At 37.8% G+C, this 19,984-nt stretch overlaps 2 protein-coding genes and 1 long non-coding RNA gene across 5 annotated transcripts in view; 2 read left to right on the forward strand and 1 right to left on the reverse strand.

Moving 5' to 3' along the window:
- The first annotated feature begins 1,031 nt into the window (after positions 1 to 1,031).
- On the forward strand, positions 1,032 to 8,059 carry prrx1b (paired related homeobox 1b). 3 transcript variants are annotated; one of them, XM_043218853.1, is made up of 5 exons: positions 1,032 to 1,636; positions 4,215 to 4,390; positions 5,411 to 5,592; positions 6,322 to 6,387; positions 6,559 to 8,059. In XM_043218853.1, the coding sequence occupies exons 1-5, from the start codon at positions 1,390 to 1,392 to the stop codon at positions 6,689 to 6,691; spliced, it is 804 nt and encodes a 267-aa protein (XP_043074788.1). In that variant the 5' UTR covers positions 1,032 to 1,389; the 3' UTR covers positions 6,692 to 8,059. The 3 variants fall into 3 exon arrangements, with proteins under 3 accessions (XP_043074788.1, XP_043074787.1, XP_043074786.1); XM_043218852.1 differs by having other exon boundaries at positions 1,035 to 1,636; positions 6,322 to 6,383; XM_043218851.1 differs by lacking the exon at positions 6,322 to 6,387 and having other exon boundaries at positions 1,037 to 1,636.
- LOC122324448 lies at positions 4,410 to 18,289 on the reverse strand. Its single transcript, XR_006247178.1, has 3 exons — positions 18,154 to 18,289; positions 9,203 to 9,413; positions 4,410 to 5,046 (listed from the first exon to the last, which is right to left on the reverse strand). It is a non-coding gene; the product is annotated as an uncharacterized LOC122324448 (long non-coding RNA).
- Positions 17,981 to 19,984, forward strand: part of LOC122324444 (phosphodiesterase 4D interacting protein) — a 58,600-nt gene continuing 56,596 nt past the window's right edge. Inside the window, exon 1 of the mRNA XM_043218846.1 lies at positions 17,981 to 18,270. Within this exon, the coding sequence (XP_043074781.1) occupies positions 18,224 to 18,270 (47 nt within the window). The 5' untranslated portion in view covers positions 17,981 to 18,223. The remainder of the gene's footprint in view (positions 18,271 to 19,984) is intronic.

Consider the following 19,984-nt stretch of genomic DNA (forward strand, 5'->3'; position numbering starts at 1 on the left):
AAGTCTGAATGGCAAAACAGTATTTAGCGCTAAAACATCAATAGCTAATGCATGTGCAGTTTTATGTTTATCGGAATATTCTTATAGGCCTAGGCTATGTGATGAACTACTATGCAAATCTTAAATAAAAAAAAAAACTAACAGAAATGAATCTGCCTTTATTTTGAAAGAACATTAGGCCATTATATTTGGCTATATTTGAGGCCACTGAACGAATCACTAGACAGTAGACATCATCATTTAGCTAAAGGAAAGGGTGATATGCAAGGAAGCCAACAAAAATGAAAGCATTATCAAAAATGCCTTCTCAGAAATGACTGGTGGGCCGGGTAAGACGTTTCGTATTCTACACTGAACTGCTTTGTTTTTTTCTTTTCTTTTCATGTAAACATTTTTTCCTGTAGCATTTTGCCCCTGACAAGCCGTTCCAACGAGAGACGTTTTCTCTATTCCGCCTTCAAACGCAAAGAAGCCCGCGTAAACGGCCTCTTTGACAGGTTAACCTTACTGCCTCGTTTTCGTACGCGTAGAAACTAAAGATGGCGCCTGACAACGGTTTCAGTTAAATTACTAGTTTAAACTATCCCAATAATGGACGTTTCCTACAAACTTCGCAAATGTTTTCGTGCCACCGCGCGCTTGAACACCGTTTTGAGCGAAATGATAATGAGTGACAGATATCTGGAATTCGGATTTCGGGGAGGGTTAACCTTCGAAGGGAAGCTGTGATGGAGGAGGGAGGGGGGCTGTTAAACGTCAAAGACAGCACAAAGTTTTTTGCCACGTAATTACGAGAGCCTTTCAGCTCCATCTTCTCTCCCAGGGGTCTCAATTTTTCATTTACAATCCACTCCACTGCATGCCAGTGAGCGCGCCGTTTGAAGTGCCAGAACGTGTGCGTGTGCGCGCGCGCGCGTGTGTGTGCGTTTGAGAGAGTGTGTGAGCGAGCAGAGAGCACGGCGTGGAGCAGAGGAGAGAGCCAACAGCTTAGGGAAGGCGGTAGCGTCCTGCCTCCTCTCGCTGCTTTACGCACATGCATCTGAAAGGCATCAGCATTTCTGGATCAGCGCTCAGTCAACAACTCAGCGGAGCTCTGGGAGTTTTTTCTTATTGAACCAGCGCTACTTTGCGGAAAGAGATTTTATGGCTTTGGGTGGACGCATTCAACAGACTTCGCGGTCTTCGTAGTCCTATTAAGTTTCGCAAAGTTTTAAATCAGCTTGAAACATTGCTCCACCTGGATAAGTAGCTATCATATAGTGCGCAAAGGCGACGGTTTGGAGGCGCTGTTCCTTATGAGTTTGTCTTCGATTTTACGCAAGGAGGACCTGTTTGGTTAACCTAATACACTTGCCCGGTTTTTTTTCCCTCTCGTATCGTATTTGCGTCATGACTTCTAGCTATGCACATGTAATGGACAGACAAGCAACCATATCCAGCAGACTGGAGAGTCCCATTACAGCCAACCTGGAAAACCTGCAAGCCAAAAAGAACTTCTCCGTGAGCCACCTGTTGGATCTAGAGGAGGCTAGAGAAATGGTCGGTTCTCAGGCGGACGAAAGTGTTGGCGAAACGGGCAGGACTATGCTGGAATCTCCGGGTTTAACCAGCGGCAGTGATACAACACAACAGGAGAGTAAGTCTGCTCACGCTCCTTAAGAAAATCAAGTGTTGCTGTAGATGTATCGAGTAGATAAATACGCGCGTAAAATAACAGCACAGATATTTGTAGTATTATTTTGCTTACAAAAATACGGTCAAAGACACTGGAGTAAGACACTGGATTATTAATAATTGAATTGAATTTACGATTTTTAAATGCATATTATAACTTCCTACAATTTAGCAAATATGTATACAGTGATGCATTTCCTCTCCCGGAATGGCAGGCTACTAGTTGAAAAAATAATTCCGCTGAGAAAGGTTTATGGGTTTTGAACACATCTGTACATAATTTATGACATTCTAGCCCGTTGTGCGTTATGTGGTGCAGTAACATCGTCAAATTAGCTTTAAAAAAAAAAAAATTCCCCTGACTTTTAATTTTATCATTTGCATTACACAATAATTAGCAGATAATTTGCAACAGGCACTTCTCTGTCGTTTTTCAGTTTTCTTGGTCTGAGGAAAATATTAAAGATAAAAAAAGGGGCGCTAGAAAACCCCACAGGAAAAAAAAAAAAAAAAAAAAAAACTAAATCTACTTTCTGGACCTTTTCAGTTCATTTAAACACTGTAATTTGTCATCATTATACTGCATCCAGAGAACGCACATTATGGTATCGAATAGCTAACGTCCACTAGCCTACTTACGTGTAGCTGCAAATATAAATCGTGTTTTGCGGGAAAATATGAGAAAAATATAAAAACATAGGCCTAAAGCCTCTTGCTTTCATTCAAACATATGTTACAATGTAATTATTTAATCAACCGAACATTTAGCTGTACGGATAGGCCATATTTTTTTACATTACACAATATATTTTATATGCGTTAATCATAACAATTTAATGCTTGCTTTTTACTTCTAGTACATTCTTTGTAGGCCTGGCTATAGTGAAAAAAAGTTTCCCCTAGCTTTGAGTTGTTTTTAAAAACAGATAATCTATTCTGGAATCAAAACTTTATGTAGCTAATTAGACGGAAAGGTTATCGTCATTATTGTACTGTTTTATATGAGTCTGCATGTTTTTAAAAATGAGTTTATTCCCCAGCGCGCGTGCAAAAGCTTAATGCGTTAGTTCACCTTTGTTGAGTAAATCAACATTACTCACACATCATTCACACAAGTATAATTTAAAATTTGAAAGCATGAGTTTGCTTCTATTATAATTTACATATTAATCTAAGCAACTAATGTTTTTAAGGACAATATTTTGATGATATTTGCTCCCAAAAACTCACACTGTAGGCCTATATTAAAAGCTTATTTTTACTGTTGTCATTGTATGAGGATTGTTCCAAGATACCGCTGCAGAATGAGGTATGCAAACACAATGTAATAGTCTTATTTCGGATTTTGTTAGAAACCGTTCATCTATGTATTATTTGTCAGTGTTTTTCCTAAAACTCCTGGAGTCGTTTTGTTGAAGCTTTTTTTAGCTTTTCCCATAACAAGCCCAATCCCCCATAAAACCACTTGAGTTTTCATTTAAACGTAGCAAACAGGAAGTTTAAATAGTAATTAAACTGACCTTTACAATCTGAAATTTAACCAATAAAATGCTGGCATTTAACAATCTTTCCAGCAGGCCTAAAGGGCTTATACCCCCTGCTACGTCTAGGTCAAATGTCAGTGTTCATCTTGTGATCCTTTCGGAAAATTATGGTCGTGGAACTACTGTTGTCATGAAAAGCAAAGGGATGGCAACCCCATAGGCTGCAGTTTGTCTGTGCTGTCAGCTGAATGATTATCGAGTCTCATGAGATTCTAAGTTACTTCTTTGCTTTTGGCTGTAAAGTACTGATGGGAATAGCCTCCTTAAATGTCGTTTCAAAATATTCCTGTTTTGAGATGCTTCTTTTCAATCTTTTATTTATTTGCTTGATTGCAAAAGTGCCAGTGAAACAAATGGTGGACGTTTTGCATATGCTGTCGCTCAGATTAAAGAACAGCAAAGGCATTTCTCATGAGTTTCTCTATACGTTTGTAAATCTCTCCTTTAGTGCAAACTGAAGATGAAATATGAGCAAGAACAAAAACTGTTTTTGTGATCGCACACAGAGTTTGTCTAAAGAATTCCATGATAAAAAGCATATTTAAGTTGTATTTACAATGACTTGAGGGGGAAAAAATGTAAATTAGACCCCTTGTGGGTTTATGGTCTTGTGAGAAATGTCTAGGCTCATTACAAAACATTTATCATTAGTTACTTTGTACAGTAATGTTCACTAGTTTAATAACATATTTTTAAACCCACTGTAAAACATCACAAAGGCAAAAAAGTAAATATATTTTAAGAAGTAATTGCTTATGATTTATGCTTTGCAAAAAAACAAAAAATGTATATATATATATATATATATATATATTATATATATATTTTTTTTTATTATTATTTTTATTTTTTTATATAAATCATCAGCATACAAGATAATTAAAAAATGGCTATAATAGTAACATAATAAAAACTAAACACCTGCTGTTTGAGAATACATTTGAAATATCTAAAATATCTCATCTCCTGAGATAAACCTCCTGTGTGCTTTACCAGATGAACAGCTGAACTCAGAAGAAAAGAAGAAGCGGAAACAACGGAGGAATAGAACTACGTTCAACAGCAGCCAGCTACAAGCGCTGGAGCGAGTGTTTGAGCGGACACACTACCCAGATGCCTTTGTTCGAGAAGACCTGGCACGCAGGGTCAATCTCACCGAAGCTAGAGTTCAGGTAAACTTCACACCCCACGATCAGGTCTTCAGTTTACCAGTTGACTGGAGAATGCATCAATTTCAAGAATTTATTACAAAACGTCTCGAAGCTTTATGCATAATACCTCAAAACTAAAATACGCTTAGAAATAAAAATGACCAAAATCAATAGAAGGTTTAACCACTTGCCTAATTCAAGGTTTCTGCAAAGATTCGGTTACAGATGTACGTGACGGTAACACTGAAGCTTGGTGTTGTCATCGGCCTCATCGTCAGAGTTCAGCATGATTGTTTAAAAATCCCCAGCCGATCACTCTGCCTCTGAGCACACATGCTGTAGGCCACAGCCAGTCTCCACATTCTCCTGTAATGAGACTGTTTTTGTAGAAAGATGGGGATTATTCCCGTTTATAGATCAAGAGAAGGAAGGGGAGAACGAAAGGAAAGAAATAGAACAAACACATCTGCAATTAATGTGTCCCAGAAAGGGAGCAATACAGAAATGCTTTGATAAAAGAGACTTTGAGCTCATTCCTCAGGCGCTGCGTAACCGGACACTGTGCCTCCACCAGGCCTGGTGCTGCAGCCAAGGCTTCGAGATCTGGGCTTCCCGCTCTGTCTCCAGCCATGTTTCACAAGCGCGTCTGCTCATTCTTCAAACCTCTGATGTGTCCTCTGCAAAAAAAAAAAAAAGGTGTACATGTGTGCACCAGAGGATCAGGATGAATTTTGTGCAGCAAAATATTGCCCTACAGAGCTTTTTTCAAGCCTGAAATTTAGAAAAAAAATGGATTGCATTTGATTCATTTAATATCAATCCTCGCAATGCGTTTTCTGAATCTATTCAGCTGAGCCAATCCTACGAGTCAGAAAAAATCTCAAGCAGAAAAAATTAATCAAAGTCAGAGAATACAAAAAGATCTTAAAATGTATACATTTGATCTAGCATTTTTTGTTTTGGTCGCGAACAGTATTGTATCAGCTATGTCTTGAGTCTCAGAGTAAACAGAATATGTCATTTCGGCTTATGCTCTCCTAGGTGTGGTTCCAAAACAGACGGGCAAAGTTTCGGCGCAACGAGCGGGCGATGCTGGCCAGTAAGAATGCTTCCCTTCTCAAATCGTACTCGGGCGACGTAACGGCGGTGGAGCAGCCTATCGTTCCCGTTCCCGCACCCCGTCCAAATGACTACCTGTCCTGGGGGAGCGCAGCCCCATACAGGTAATTCCGTGAATCCTTCTCATCACAGCGCTCTGGTTTCATTTCATTTCCTCTCTGTGTGTCTCTTCTGCTCTCCCGCCACGACTTTATCTTCTCCAGGTTACCCGCGTTTTTTCCTTAAACATTTTAGATTACATTTTTTCATATAATTTCATTCTAAAGCAATTTTGTTTTCCTTGAAAAATTCGGAGGGCCAGCAAAAAAGCAGAAACGGCAATGCCCTGCTTTTCCCAGCAGCTTCTGCGTAGGTCTGAATAGTCCAAAGTAACACAAGGACTGGCTACCACTATTTTTGAAAGCGATGGTGGGCTGATCCCCTGATGATGAAGTGATAATCTGAAAACAAACCATATTAAATCCGTCTATGACCCGCATGACCTTTGAGCCATAGGATACAAATTGACTTTCAGAGCGAGAAAAGTCCATTGGGCAGGATTTTTTGTGACTCTAGTTACACTTTGGTTATGATTTACAGTAATCTTCATTCTTAAAAGCCGTATAAAGTAACTAACCCTGCCACTCCGGCCAAATACCCTTTTCCCAGCAGCTGAAATATGCAACTCGACCGGGAACACTTTCTGGCATGGATACGCATTTGACCAGCGATCATGCCAGTAAAACGAGCTTGCACAATTTCAACGCACACCTAACGCATTACTGTGCACGTATAATGCATACATATTAATGCAGTATTTATGAAGAATTATTAACTATTTATATATTCTTAAGCTGGTACCCAAGGCCGGAGGGAGGGCCAATGCGAATGCCACAGAAAATGCTGCCCACAGAAAGCAAGTACTTTTTAAATTACTTTTTATGGTTTATCCTTTAAATGGAAAAATTAAGCTCTATATTTGGATTCACATGAAGACAATAAACATTTTCTCTTTTCGTTTTAATTTGGGGCTTATTTGTCAATTGAATTGAAATGCATTTGTATTGATCTATCTCGTATCTTATCTTCAGCACCATGGCAACCTACCCACCCACTTGTGCCAACACCACTTCCACCCAGGGAATGAACATGGCCAACAGCATTGCTAACCTGAGACTGAAGGCCAAAGAGTACAGCCTCAACCACGTGCCCACTGTCAACTAAGCCTGAAACGGGGGACGAGATGAGGGGACAAAGAGAAGCGAGAGACGTTGAGAAGAGAAGAACACAGAGGAGCTGGATTAGTTTGGTTCTCTGCAGTGTCAAGAGCAGAGTGGATGAGACTTTTGGCCCCTTCCTAAAACAGTGGAATTGCATTGTTGTCCCTCTCATTTGGCTTTTTTCTTCATCGCAGATGAAGGTATGTTTTTGAGAAACTTAATCTCAGTTTGTACTGATCCGAAGATTGTATAAGACAGCGCGATGTCTGCTCTTTGGAGAACAAATCAACAAGCAGGGCTGCGCTAAATCTGTAAGAAGTGGCAGACGGAGCGTCTGGATGCTGTAAGCTGTTCTTTCCTTGTTCTTTTTTGGCTTTATTTTGGGTCGACCGGACGGAAAGTAAAGACACTTTCATGGCAAACAATGGAGGACTGTTGTTCACCATTCACCACTGAACGGTTTAAATTACACAAAAAGTTCAATGCTGAGATTTGGCGAAATACTGACCCAAAATGTCTCCATGTCTACATCCAGCAGAATAAAGACACATTTGTGGACTTTAGTCAGTAAACAGGAGATGTTTAAAACTATCCATGCTGATGGAAGCATTGAGGTCAGATTACATCTTTTAATGTCTTGAGTATCACACCACTGTTTAGGGTAAATACTGTGCCCCATGGTGACCTATGTATCCGCTCACAGTACATTAACACATTATGTTTCAGTTTTTTCCAAAGGTGATGATTATTTTTTTTTTTTTAGCAATTATATTTTACTTCTTATATTTGGAAACCATATAGTAATAAAACATTTTCAAGCAATAAATCTTATACTATTGTGTTGAATCTCACAGCTGAAGTGACACGCATATATGTTTTTTGCTAAATGCTCGTATTTGAGAAACTGTTGCAGGCAACAGTGTAACTTCAACGTGACCTTGCAAAATATATCCGTATGTAACATTCCTTGAATTATGTTAGTCAAAACACCAGCGCTACAAAATAAATAATGCTAAATGAATTTTGTTACATATTATAGATTTTGATGGTCATCAGTTTGCTTTCAGTTGTGTCTTGGCACACTTGATTTATCCTACAGTATACCTAGATTTTTTCTGACTGTTCAAATTTTTGCAGGTTAAGTCTTTTTGTGGAACCCATTAGGCAACACAGCTGTGTTATTATAAATTTTAAATTTTAGAGAGCGTCGTACGATACGATGCAATGCCGCTAAACTATGTTTTTCTGGTTGTGTCGATCCTGTCTGAACTTTTTGTTTTAGCAAATGTTGATTCTTCGTGGTTTGCCCATGTACAAAGAAAGAAAATGCCCACTAATTAAATCAAATTCAATATATGTACTGTTTTTTAAATTTTTATTTATTGCAGCTAGTGAAGATTAGGCGCAATACTTATACCATATGTGACAATTGATTATTCTTAATTTAATCGCAAAATCAATATTTTGACTCTCATTACATTGTCATGGAGTAGTGTTCTATTTTTCTCCATCTGTACTGAACATGTTTTATTCAAACAAGAACAGATTAGATCTTAGATCTGATACACAGTGCTTTTTGAGCATGAATTTCAGTTTTTCCATTCACTCGCACTGTTCGTTGCAACATGTAACTCTATATGTTTACATGTGTATGACATGATAATTTTGGGGAAATTTAGAGTATCATTTTAAATCTGATTACCAATTATGTCCTATATAATACGAGTAGATAGCCACAGCGGTAAGCATTTTAATGTCACATGTCACATTCTATGGGGGAAAGAAAATACAGATGGAAATTATTTCTACATTTTCTTACACTTAACACCAAACCAATTGCATAAAAAGAAAATGTGTTGATGACTACAAGAAAATGTTTCATAAATAAGAGATCATTGTAGAACCACTCAAAACAAAAGCTTTGCAGATTTAATTACACCTAAAATAAACAAACTGATTGAGTCTGATAGGATTTTTTCCCCAGTAATTCATGATTGTTGTTTCCATCACACATAAATGCGTTATCAAGATATATTGATCAACAAATGTTCCAGCAGCTAAAATATAATGTATGTCAGTGTATGTGAAAACTGAAATGGCAGTCTGCAAAGTGATTTTGTAGCATTTATTTTATGCTATACATTTACTTATTTATTGATAATAAATTCAATGTCACATATTGAAACTTTCAGCTACTATTCAATATATTCAAACCCATTTTCAGAAAGTGCAAGACCGTAAGTTAGAAACGCTAGAAATTCAAAGATACTGTCTAAATCAAAGACGGGGTATGAGATTGTTATTACTTCCCATTATTATTCTCAGCCCAACCTATTGAAAATGCTTTCCAAGGCATGTGTTTACACCCACGGGCGTTGATTAGCGACATGACTCATGCTCATGTGTATATGTGTGTGTGTGTGTGTGTGTGTGTATATGCTAGTGTCTTGTTCTCCATCCAGACTGTTGCATGCTCTCCATGCTGTGCTGCTCAGGTCAGGTCGAAGCGTCTCACCTTTCAGGCAGCCGGGCCCTGCTGACCTGAAGTGCTTCCAGATGTGCGTAGGCTGTGACCCGTTCGCCCCACCCCCAGCCCCATCACCTCAGGCCTGGGGCCCGGGCCTCCTCCATCAGGGCTGACAGCATCCCCCTTGGATGGGTGTACGCGTAGCCGCCCGAGCAGATGACATACAAACACCTCACCCCCTCAGCACCACATCTGGAGCCTATTACAGAGGAGACAGTCAAAGTGAGCATGGGGGGGGGGGAAGAGTCTGAACAAGCATGTGTGTGGAATATATGTATGATAAGGTGGAGATGTTTGGAGTAAGTTTTAGCGTGCGTGCGCTACTTCCCGTGCCCTTTTTCATTTTGTGAATCACAGGTTTCCCTTCTTGTCGTTTTCCCTTTGCTCCATAACAAATCTACCGCCTTCCATGTCAGCCCTCTGGCTATTGGCTATGGCGCTGAGAACATGTGGCCACAGCCAGTTTATTAATGTGAGCGCTTGGATTGGGTTAGCACAAAACTAGAAGTTACTTGTCTTTTGTAAAATACAGTCCAGCTGTTTACAGTGTGCGGTAGAAACGAATGCCAAGACGGCATTGTGTGTGCTGACATAGCCTGATGCTGAATGGAGTTGAATGAAATGCGATTCTGATGTGCAGAGTTCACAGACCACAATCCACCTGCTGGGTTCAGCTACAGAGGAACATACAATCATCTTTGTGACAAAAAAAACACAGCACTTTGGCCTTTCAGATGGATTGATTGGCATTTTAAATGTATGGTGAAATTCCCATGTGGGATTTTCCTTAGCTGCTTTGTTAACACTGCTCTGTAAAACGAACTGTTCCTTGAGCTATAAAAATATGAAAGCAGCCCTTTGCTACATTTAATTAATGTGCTTAAATGTTTCAAGTAAACGTTGTGTTTTAACTTAAAATGTCAAGTTGCCATGACTTACAATCTACCACATTTGTACCGCGTTACCTGAGATGACGGCCTCGTGGTCCAAGTTTTCAATTTTTCCCTCAATGTCGAGCTTACAGAGATGTTATGAACTTTTCCGTTCAGTGAACTTAATTTTTTTTTTTTTTTTTTTTGCAATCCCATCTATCGCCACGCGTCGCCATTCTCATCATTCTAACTTTAGCTGTATATATTTAGGTTCATTTAAAATCATACGGACACTAGAAAATGTATATTTAAAAAAATTACTTTGCAAAAATGACTTTGTTATTTATAAACAAAACCAATAAATGACAAGTGCATGTTGGGAATAAGGCAAATGACAGTGAAGCACTTATGGACGCAAAAAAAAATTGCCACATTTTGACCTTGTGCGGACATTTTTAGGTCCCCTGAGGAATATTCTATTGCTCATAGGGCAAAAGAAAATACAGTTTGTACAGTATAAAAACCATTACGCCTATGTAATGTCCCTATAAAACATGAAAACACAACGTGTGTGTGCTTGCTGGTGACTGTGACTTGTAACTGAATGGCAGTAACGAGAAGAACTTTTAGAAAGTTATTTTTTCAAAATATTTTACCCTTACTAAAAATGATATATAGTCTTTTTTAAATATTGACCTCACACAAACTTGCTGAAAGTAAAGATAGCTACTCGCCAGTGGCAGTCATATAGCTTGCTATTTTGCTGCGCTTTCACTTTGTCTGTAATTACGGGTTGTCTCTACAAGATCAAAGGCTGCTAATTATTATGCAATAGACATTTGGGGGATGTTAACTGGCTGTATGGACGTTTCAGACTTGGATGAATATGTATTTTCATTTCTTTCTCTCAAACAAACCGCCAGCGTGCACAAGGCTGGTGGCTGATGTGACATCAGTCTTCATCATTGCCGTATAATCAACTTCAGCTTCCCTCGGCACGAAAAGTCACATCTATTCCCTCAACAGCTGAACTATTTAAAATATGCACTGTTAAAAGGCTTTTATTTATAAATGGGGCAATGGAGAAGTGGATTGGGGTTTGGGTTTACATGGCTCAGAGCAAAACACATGTGAGCCCTGGCCCAGGCTGGTGACAGCTTTCAACTCTCCCTGTTCTGGAGTGAGGAACGTAGAAGAAATGCAGACCAAAACATCTTTCTCTCTTGCCAAATTACTTCAGAGCAAAAAATCTGTCTTTCCTTCTGTGTGGTTTGGCATTGCATTTAAAAAAAAAAAAAAAAAAAAACTTCTAATGATATACAGTTAACCATTTAGTTGACTTCGAAGGGGTCAATAAATAACAGCAATACAAAATTAATTTCTAGAATGTCTAAATATTAAGTGAGGGTCGCATGGACAATTTATATTTTTCTCAAGTCTTCTGAATACAATCAATATGGAAGCTTGGTTTTTGCTACAGCATACATTTTTTTATCACTAAATATTTCAGTTTGCATTCTGAAGTGTAAAATGTTTAATTTAAAATTCAGAAAATAGATGAAAATTCAGAAAAGAAATGTACATTTGTGGGATGTTGAGTCATAATCCTAAAAAAGTAACAATCATTCTGAGATGTAAACCTATAGTTTCAAGACGTAAACTCAGAATTCAGAACGGTGAATAAAGATATAAACTACTGTCACCTGATGGATGTAAATTGATATAAATGTGTTCATAAGCTCAACAAGCACATGACAGATGACAAGCTCTTGAGCACCATCCTGTGGACTATTTACAGATGCACTTTGCCCTTTCATGCTAGCCAATATATTCTGAATGAGCAGACTTTCACTGAAAGGAAGTGGTTTGAAATAACATTTATTTATGCTTTGATTTGCCAGCGGTAGGAAAACTTGACTGGAAACTACAAGGTCCATTCCAAGATACCTAGACTAATACAAGCGCGCTTCCTTTTCGCACTAATAAAAATTGCTGTTCTCGCTGAAATGTTAGCATATTACCAAAATGAGAAGAAACAAGCATTTCTCGAACAAAATCGGATCTGAAGTTCCCACTTTACCTTGCTGACAGGATCTGAGGCCTTGTCACGCATATGCTGATATATTCAAGGAGTGTGGAACAGGCTGTTTAGGCTGACCTCGGTGTTTAAACCATCACTAATTTGAGCTGGATAACTTCCTGCTTTCATTACTCTTGCCAGCAGGGCTGAGATGACAGAAAGTCCCAGCGGCGCCGGGCTGCTGGAGAGGAAGCAGCACTGTGACAACGGCGCCCGAGTCAAACACAAAGGTCAACATCCACCGTGCACCTAAATCCCTCTAGTGCCTGTTAAAACCGCAGGACAACGCAAATAGCTTGTGTCACACCATTTCCTTAGGTTTTAAAAGAAAGGTCAGTTTCTGGAGAGGATTATTTAAGATGTTAATTCAGACATACGATCAGCTCTTCATCAAGGGTCCTACGTAAGGAAGCTATTCGTTAGGATTACGATGACTAACACTGTGCAGCTTCAAACTTGTGTAGGAAAGAAATCAAAGGCATAAGCGATAGAAATACAAGGTATGAGGTCAGCCAGAGAAACTTAGCAAATATACGCATCAAAAGAAAAGGTCAAAAGCTTTTGTTTTAAGAATCCCCCTCCACTTTAGGTAACAGTTAGCTTTATATTCCATAGTAGAGTCTATTCTTTCAACTTTACAGGGAGGAAATAATCTGGTCATTAATCTTTATTAAAGCCACAATCCATCATATCTTCTCCAAACAGCCCAAGCTTAGATCTGCTTACCATGGGTTTTTATCTTCCAAAACTGAGAGAAATAATTTTCTCTCTCGCTCTCTCTCAATCACTCTTCTTTTCTTTCTGTGTTAGTTTGGGGTTTTCTATTTCAGAAACGAACTCTACTGTGTGTAAATGGGGGTACACGCTGAAATGAATATTATTGTCACATCTCGAGCCAGGTCAAATTCCCCACCAAATGTGCAATTTGGGGATGACGCCTGCCACGGAAAGTCTGCCTTTAATTTTCTCCCCTGGCACACACACTGACATGTGCACGCACACAGCACATGCACACGCGCGCACACACACACACACACACACACACACACACACACACACACACACACACACACACACACACATACAGATGCATGTGGAGAGAGAAGAAGAAAGAAAGAAATAATGGGAGAAGCAAGTGCAGAACAGAGCAAACCTAATGTAAGCATTTATGCTCTGTTGTCGGATTTAAATAGTAGGGCCGTCATGAGACTCGATGAAAGGAAATGAATGGTCTTTATTAAACAAAGGCATTAATGTCAATACGGGATGCTGTAAAAATAAATTTGGTCATCCACAACTACTTGGTGAAGAAAAGGTGAAACTCGTTTAGTTTACACAAAACGCATTCTTACAGTTTATAAAACACGAGTTATACATAAGTTAGAACATAAGTTAGAACTTATGCATAACTTATAAATGTGCTATGCCAAAAAAAAAAAAAAAGGCAGCAAAACCATCGAAACACTTGTCTAGCATGTTTATGCAGAAAAATTATTCAAATGCAGCACAAAAAAAGAAAAAAACAAGTCCCTTTTACACCTTAAGTGCAATTCACACAGAAAAACTAGAGACTCATTTTTTTTATTTTAACTTGAGCTCCATGTTTTTAGAACAACATATCGTGTGTAAAATTGTTCGTCTGGCACGTTTATATAGAAAAACAATGAAAAGCAGTGCAATAAACACATTCTATGTGAATGCCCTAACAAAGCGCATATTCATTTCGGTGCCCATATAGTATATAATGGCTCAGTACACAATTTTGCTTGCTTGAAAGTTCTAAATAACCTGAATTAAACTGTTAAGTAATTTCATGTTCTATATAGGGAGCAATGGTTTTGGATCCCGTCCATGTAATTTTCTATCTCAGAACTGAGCTGCGACATTCATCACAAATGTTGGCACAGGCTATACACAAATGCAGACTAACAAACAAAGAAATCATTTATGAGCAACAGGGTTATTGTAAGAACATTCAGCCGCTCGCCTGCAGGCTTTGATGTGAGAACAGGGATTGATGGGATTTCAGAAACTGTTTTGTGGTGCAGATGTACAGAACAGCACTGGTACAACGGGTTCTCCGTTTTCACGTACACTAACGAACATAACGGTCTGTAACTGTATATTATATCAAACGTGTTTATTAATAATTTTAAGCCATGTGCAGCACATCTGGAGCCTGTTTTAAAATCTAACGTGACTTTTGAAATATTAGGCTTTGTTTAACATTATTAATCAAAAGTATATTTATGTAAGAATAGCTCTTTACAAGGACCTATGAATAAATTGTAACATTCTTCAAGCGCGTATCCAGCGAGGCTTGTAAATCATTTGGCTCATAAAGATATGCGCAAGTATTTAAAACTCAGTTTGTTGATGTTTTTATATTGGCATTCATTGAAAGTAAGCGGCCCCAAAAGCCACAGGTGAGCATGACGTCTTGGTTCATATTCAACTCTTACACTAAGGGAAAACCTAGTAACCATCTGTCTGTATTTAATGAAAAGCATTCCACCGCCTTTCAAATTAATGAAATATTACACTGCAATGTTCAAGAATGTCTTTAAACAGGAATTACGCACCAGTGGACCTGTTTTGGCTTTCGGGGATGGAGCAATTCTTCAGTTTCCCTAGAATCATTGATTTTAGAAACAAAGGAAATCCATTGAGTTGAAAAAATAATTCTAGCACTTAAAAAGTTACCTTTTATGTGCTAGAATTATTTTTTCAACTCAATCTCTGTTATACACGTTATAATGAAGACAACTGCTTTTATAAATGCACAAATATTATTTTTAATTTAATCAGAACTATGTTTTGTAGGTACTAAAACAATTAGGAATTCTGATTGAATCACAGTTAGGATTATAGCATTAAACCTGAACAGGCAATTTCATGCTAAATGCAACAAAAACAACCCTTATATAACTGAGTCAACATATAGTACAGAGAGTCGAATCAGTGAATCGCTTATGTGAATCTTGTCTTAATGAACTGATTCACTAAAATGAATTGGACATTCCAACACTACATTAGAAACAGAGAGGATCATTTAGGATTAATTGATTCGCTAAACTAGAATTAATCAGACTTGTCAACATATGAGAGAGAGGATTCACTGAAATGAATCAGACTTTTCAACATGAGGAAAAAAAAGAGAGAGAACCATATTAAAACAAAACAGATTAAGACTTTATGTGTGATTATATAAAAAACACATTGAAAATAAATAACGTCAAATAATGGTTTTAATTAGGATGAGTCAAATAAAATATTTATACGCCTTAATAATCTACAGCAAGTTAGCATTTATTTTTAATAGCTGTTCATCGCTATATCTTTATAATTAAATCAACGTTATAGCATATGCCAGACAAACGCACAGACTCCCATGGATGTCACTGTAATAAAAACTATGCATGCATGTGCTTTGTTGTCCAGATGAGGCTTTTCTTGCTTTGGTAACAGCAGCTTGCGCTCCAGCCCTGCTACTCTGAGGGGAGCACAGTGGAATTTGGTGCATTTCCCCTATTCGTGCGCTGGACTTGTTCACTCGCTGCCAACTCTGGGCTCTATTTCGCCTCCACATGGATTCTTCCCTCAGGGGTCACCGTGACAGCGAGCAGATCGATAATTAGAAAAACAAAAATGGGAGCCTGTGGACACGGAGGGCAGAGTGTAATATTAACATAGACATTGAGGAATGGCTGACGAATCACAGGCTGTTATGACAGCTCCAAACAAACCCTGAGATGACTGAAGGACAGAGTGATGACTGGGTAAGACTGGGAGGGGCCTGTTAATGACACCCCACCCTAAAACCCCTCATGCATTCGGTCATAAATTGTTCTTTAAACATATAAGGCTGATACATACAAATTCAGAAGGGTCATATGTCTGAAAGCAATGGGTAAAATGCTTCTATTTTGAAGTCAAATAAATTATTTTAATATTAATATGTTATTAATTTTATATATTTTAATTATTATTTTGTTTTTTTGTTTTTCCTTTTTTTTATTTCACAACCTTCTATTTATCTCATATTGGTCTCAAATGTTTGAGTTAAAGGTTACTTTTTGTATATGCTTGAAGCATAAAATTACAAGACATCAAGACATGAATGCTTTTGCTGTAAACTAAAAAAAATGCAAAATGTACTTTGTTAATATGAAGGAATTTTCTGTATGGATATTTCCACAAGTGTTTTGAATTAAATATTGCATTGACTTGTCAGAAACGTCTGAAAAATTAACGGTAAGCACTGCTAATTTTATGTCAGGAATTTCTGAATTTTTCTACCAATTTTTTCTTATATAATGTGCGCTCTGCTCTGTAATTACAACAGCGCATTTCCTCAACTGTAAATGAATAAACTGACAAATTGGTTGTCTGAAATAATTACCAGGGAGTCTGATCAATTAAATTGATTTAGGCTGTGACTCTAAAGGTGTGCTTTAACAAGTCGTGGCCACAAGGTGGCCTTAAAATGCTCAGCACGCTGCAACCAGCACGAGGGCTGCGGGTGGCAGAGGTCCCATGTGTTTTTCATGACCCCAAAACATTTGACAACAATTTGTTTATTTCCATGTTGTTGTGGGTAAATTTTGAAGGTTGGGGCTTGTTTGGTAAATGAACTAGAAACTAACACATAATTATGCTTTTCAAGTGTTGCTCTAGTAGCGAAAATTGTTTCCTTGCTCACCAAAAAAAGAAACAGAGAACCAAAATTGCTAAAATCTCTTTTCTCAATGTTCAACGAGTATATTAACACCTTTAAACAACTGATGTTTTAAAGTAAAAAAAAACCCATTTAATCTGAACCAATCTCTTTAACTCTACAATATCCCATAACTGTGAGCTATTACTTAATTTTCTTCCTTGTCTTTCTTTTCTCCCCTGTACATGAGAGAGAGAGAGAGAGAGAGAGAGAGAGAGAGAGAGAGAGAGAGAGAGAGAGAGAGAGAGAGAGAGAGAGAGAGAAGGTACTTCATTCTCCTTTGGTTGCATAACCAGAATATAACTACAGTTTTCTTCAAGTAATACATGCTTACATTTAAAACGCTTTTTGTCCTTAATTCATTTTCAAAATACTGCCAGAAATGACCAACTTTGTTACATTTATCCACGTCTTTCTTTATCACAGCCATAGGAAAGAGTTGGTTCTGAAGATGTTTTCCAGTTCAGGTTATAGCTACGAGCTAATTAAATAGCGAATATAAGAAAACGTACTTTTTTTTTAATTAAATTTATTTTTAATACAGAGTATCTTTAAATGTGACACTACACACTAGTAGCAACAACAGAACATTTTATTTTGTGGTAAATCATTGTGTTTTAAGTGGCCTTATTGGGTCGGACTTAATAAATGACAATCCGCTTAGCCAATGATGTGGCTCTGGGGCGGAACTACGTGTTTTTTCTGACCAATGATAGACAGTTGACGGTGCGTTTGAAACCTGTTTGAAAACAGTTTTGCGATTGCTAAACCAATCCTATTTAATTTATTTTTTAAAACAAATAGGCTTGAAAAACTGAGTCTTAAGAGGCTTAGATTATGTTTTCTTAATATATAATAATTGTAGTTTATGGTGGAAACTACTTTTTCATACATTGTACCGATACAGGTTAGTTAATAATATCGTCGTTGTTTATATTGTATATCATTATTGTGTATTTAACCTACACAATAATCCCATTGACCAAAAATCAAGATTTTGCTGTAATAAGTGACCCTATTAACGGCAAACACAAGCACGCGTTGATGAAGGCGCAATCAGCACGAGACTACATTGATTTGGTTCACGCGCGCAGCTCAGCATCTCCTGCGCGTGCGATATCCAGAGCAGTGCCAGCAGTGTATTGAACCGCGGGGGGTTTCGCTTGCACTGACTCTACACCAATGACAATGAACTGCGCATCCTCATATTGCATTCGAAGCTATGAATCTGGTTTTCTGACATCTGCGACACAATGACAGGTTCATTTACCTTAATTTGACGGCGCTCCCACGCGTTACTGTGGATATCCAAGGAGGCGCTTAAGAGATGGACGAATAACATGGACTGGACACCGTCTGTTCAGCGATTCCAGAGAGATGCTGAAAGGTATGTCCGCGGGTCCTCAGTGTATTAAAACAAGTTTGAGATGCAGTGGTTGGGTTTATCTTATTTTATATTAACGTATGCATGATAAAAACGGTGTTCGTGATGGCGAACAGCTGTTACGTCTCACCTATTTGTTTTTCGTGTGTGTCCTTAGCACAGTTTAAGACTTGTTTGTTTTATAAGCTGCAAAGAGTTAATAAACAAAATAATTACCGCAGGACCTCGCTGGACCACGTTTTGTCCTGTCAGTTTGTATCCGGTCACATTGATGTGTTTTGAGGTTATATGGTTGGATATTATCCTGTGGGGTTCAGTGCTCTTTGACCATGTTTGCTCTTCACTACACACGAATAAAGGAAATTATAATAATAATACCACTTATTATCAGGTGCTTGTCTGCGGTGCTGAAACTACACTGAACTGGCAGAAGAATGAAGGAAGTGACGTATAATTAAATGTATAAAAATGCAAAAAAATAGTGTCAAGTTACTTTTTAGATCATTACATGCACAAATGAACCCTGGCATGCTGGTTATAAAAATATAAAACGTTTGTATGCCTCTACAGTAGTGTGTTTTGGCCTATCTTACCTCAGAGGTCTTGACCTTTTTGACTAGACTACTAGAAAAATTACAGTTTTGACATAGTCTGCTTTCATGGAAAGCTTGTGTTTACAATTTGAAATTTTTTTTATATTACAACAGATCATGCATTCAATTTGGAAAAAGAATGTATTCAAATAGTATTATTTACATTTTTGATATATATCATATTCGGTATAACTTTGCTTTATGAGCTTAGAACTCATAAATATGATATTTTCAATTTAAAGGGGGCAAAATATATATATATCTTTAAATATTTTAACTCTAATTATTCAATATTCAATATTCAGTTTAAACAGTAAAACATTTAAACTGTATTTAACTATTTAATTATTGTTATGTCAGTTATTCTGTTTGCATCTAACATTTAGATTTGTATCTAAATTACGTTATTGACGTAAACTATGAGTAAACTACAGCTGTTATAGGACATAACTAATGTTCATAGTCAAAATTTGTGTTCAGGCACATTCGTTTTCTTCTCAAGATTGCTGCTAAATGCTACAGCATATGTGCGAGCAGCTGTTTGATGTTATCTCAATGTCATTTTACTTTAATATTTTCAGTGCTTGATGAGCAGGAATGTTAAAACCACTCTGATAATGACTTTCTTAGCATTGCATCTGCTTCCTAATGGTTTTCTAATTGTAATTGACTTAATAGTGTGTCTGCTTCTAATTCAACATTCGCAGATGGACGCGTAGCAAGGAATTGTAGGAGTTCTACAACTTCATTAACAGCTTGTAAAAATGTGACAGAGTTAATTACGGAGTCCATCGCCTCCCTCCCCCTTACACGCAGACGTATATATACAATGAAGGACATGTCCTGTTTCTAATCAGGCAGTACAGGGATTGCCTGGGATTCATTCTACACACATGGCAACCCAGAATTTCCCTGTCAGTGCTGCAAATTCATTATATACAAGACGTAGAAGCATGAACAATTCCACCAGTGAAATGATTAAATAATAATAGCCGTAGCCGGCCCTGCTTACATAGCATGTAATGGTCTGTAAATGCAACCATAACATGTGAGGTCATAGATGTCTTAATGCTTGAAAAAATTTCACCCACATTATGTTTCAAAAATATTATGGGATAAAAGGG

Source organism: Puntigrus tetrazona, chromosome 20, assembly GCF_018831695.1.
Source record: "Puntigrus tetrazona isolate hp1 chromosome 20, ASM1883169v1, whole genome shotgun sequence".
NCBI lineage: Eukaryota > Metazoa > Chordata > Actinopteri > Cypriniformes > Cyprinidae > Puntigrus > Puntigrus tetrazona.

Coding starts and splice junctions, on each gene's coding strand:
- prrx1b (XM_043218853.1), top strand. CDS start 1,390: ATGACTTCTAGCTATGCACATGTAATGGACAGACAAGCAACCATATCC. Junction 1,637..4,214: donor TGATACAACACAACAGGAGA/GTAAGTCTGCTC, acceptor GTGCTTTACCAG/ATGAACAGCTGAACTCAGAA. Junction 5,593..6,321: donor GGGAGCGCAGCCCCATACAG/GTAATTCCGTGA, acceptor TATATTCTTAAG/CTGGTACCCAAGGCCGGAGG.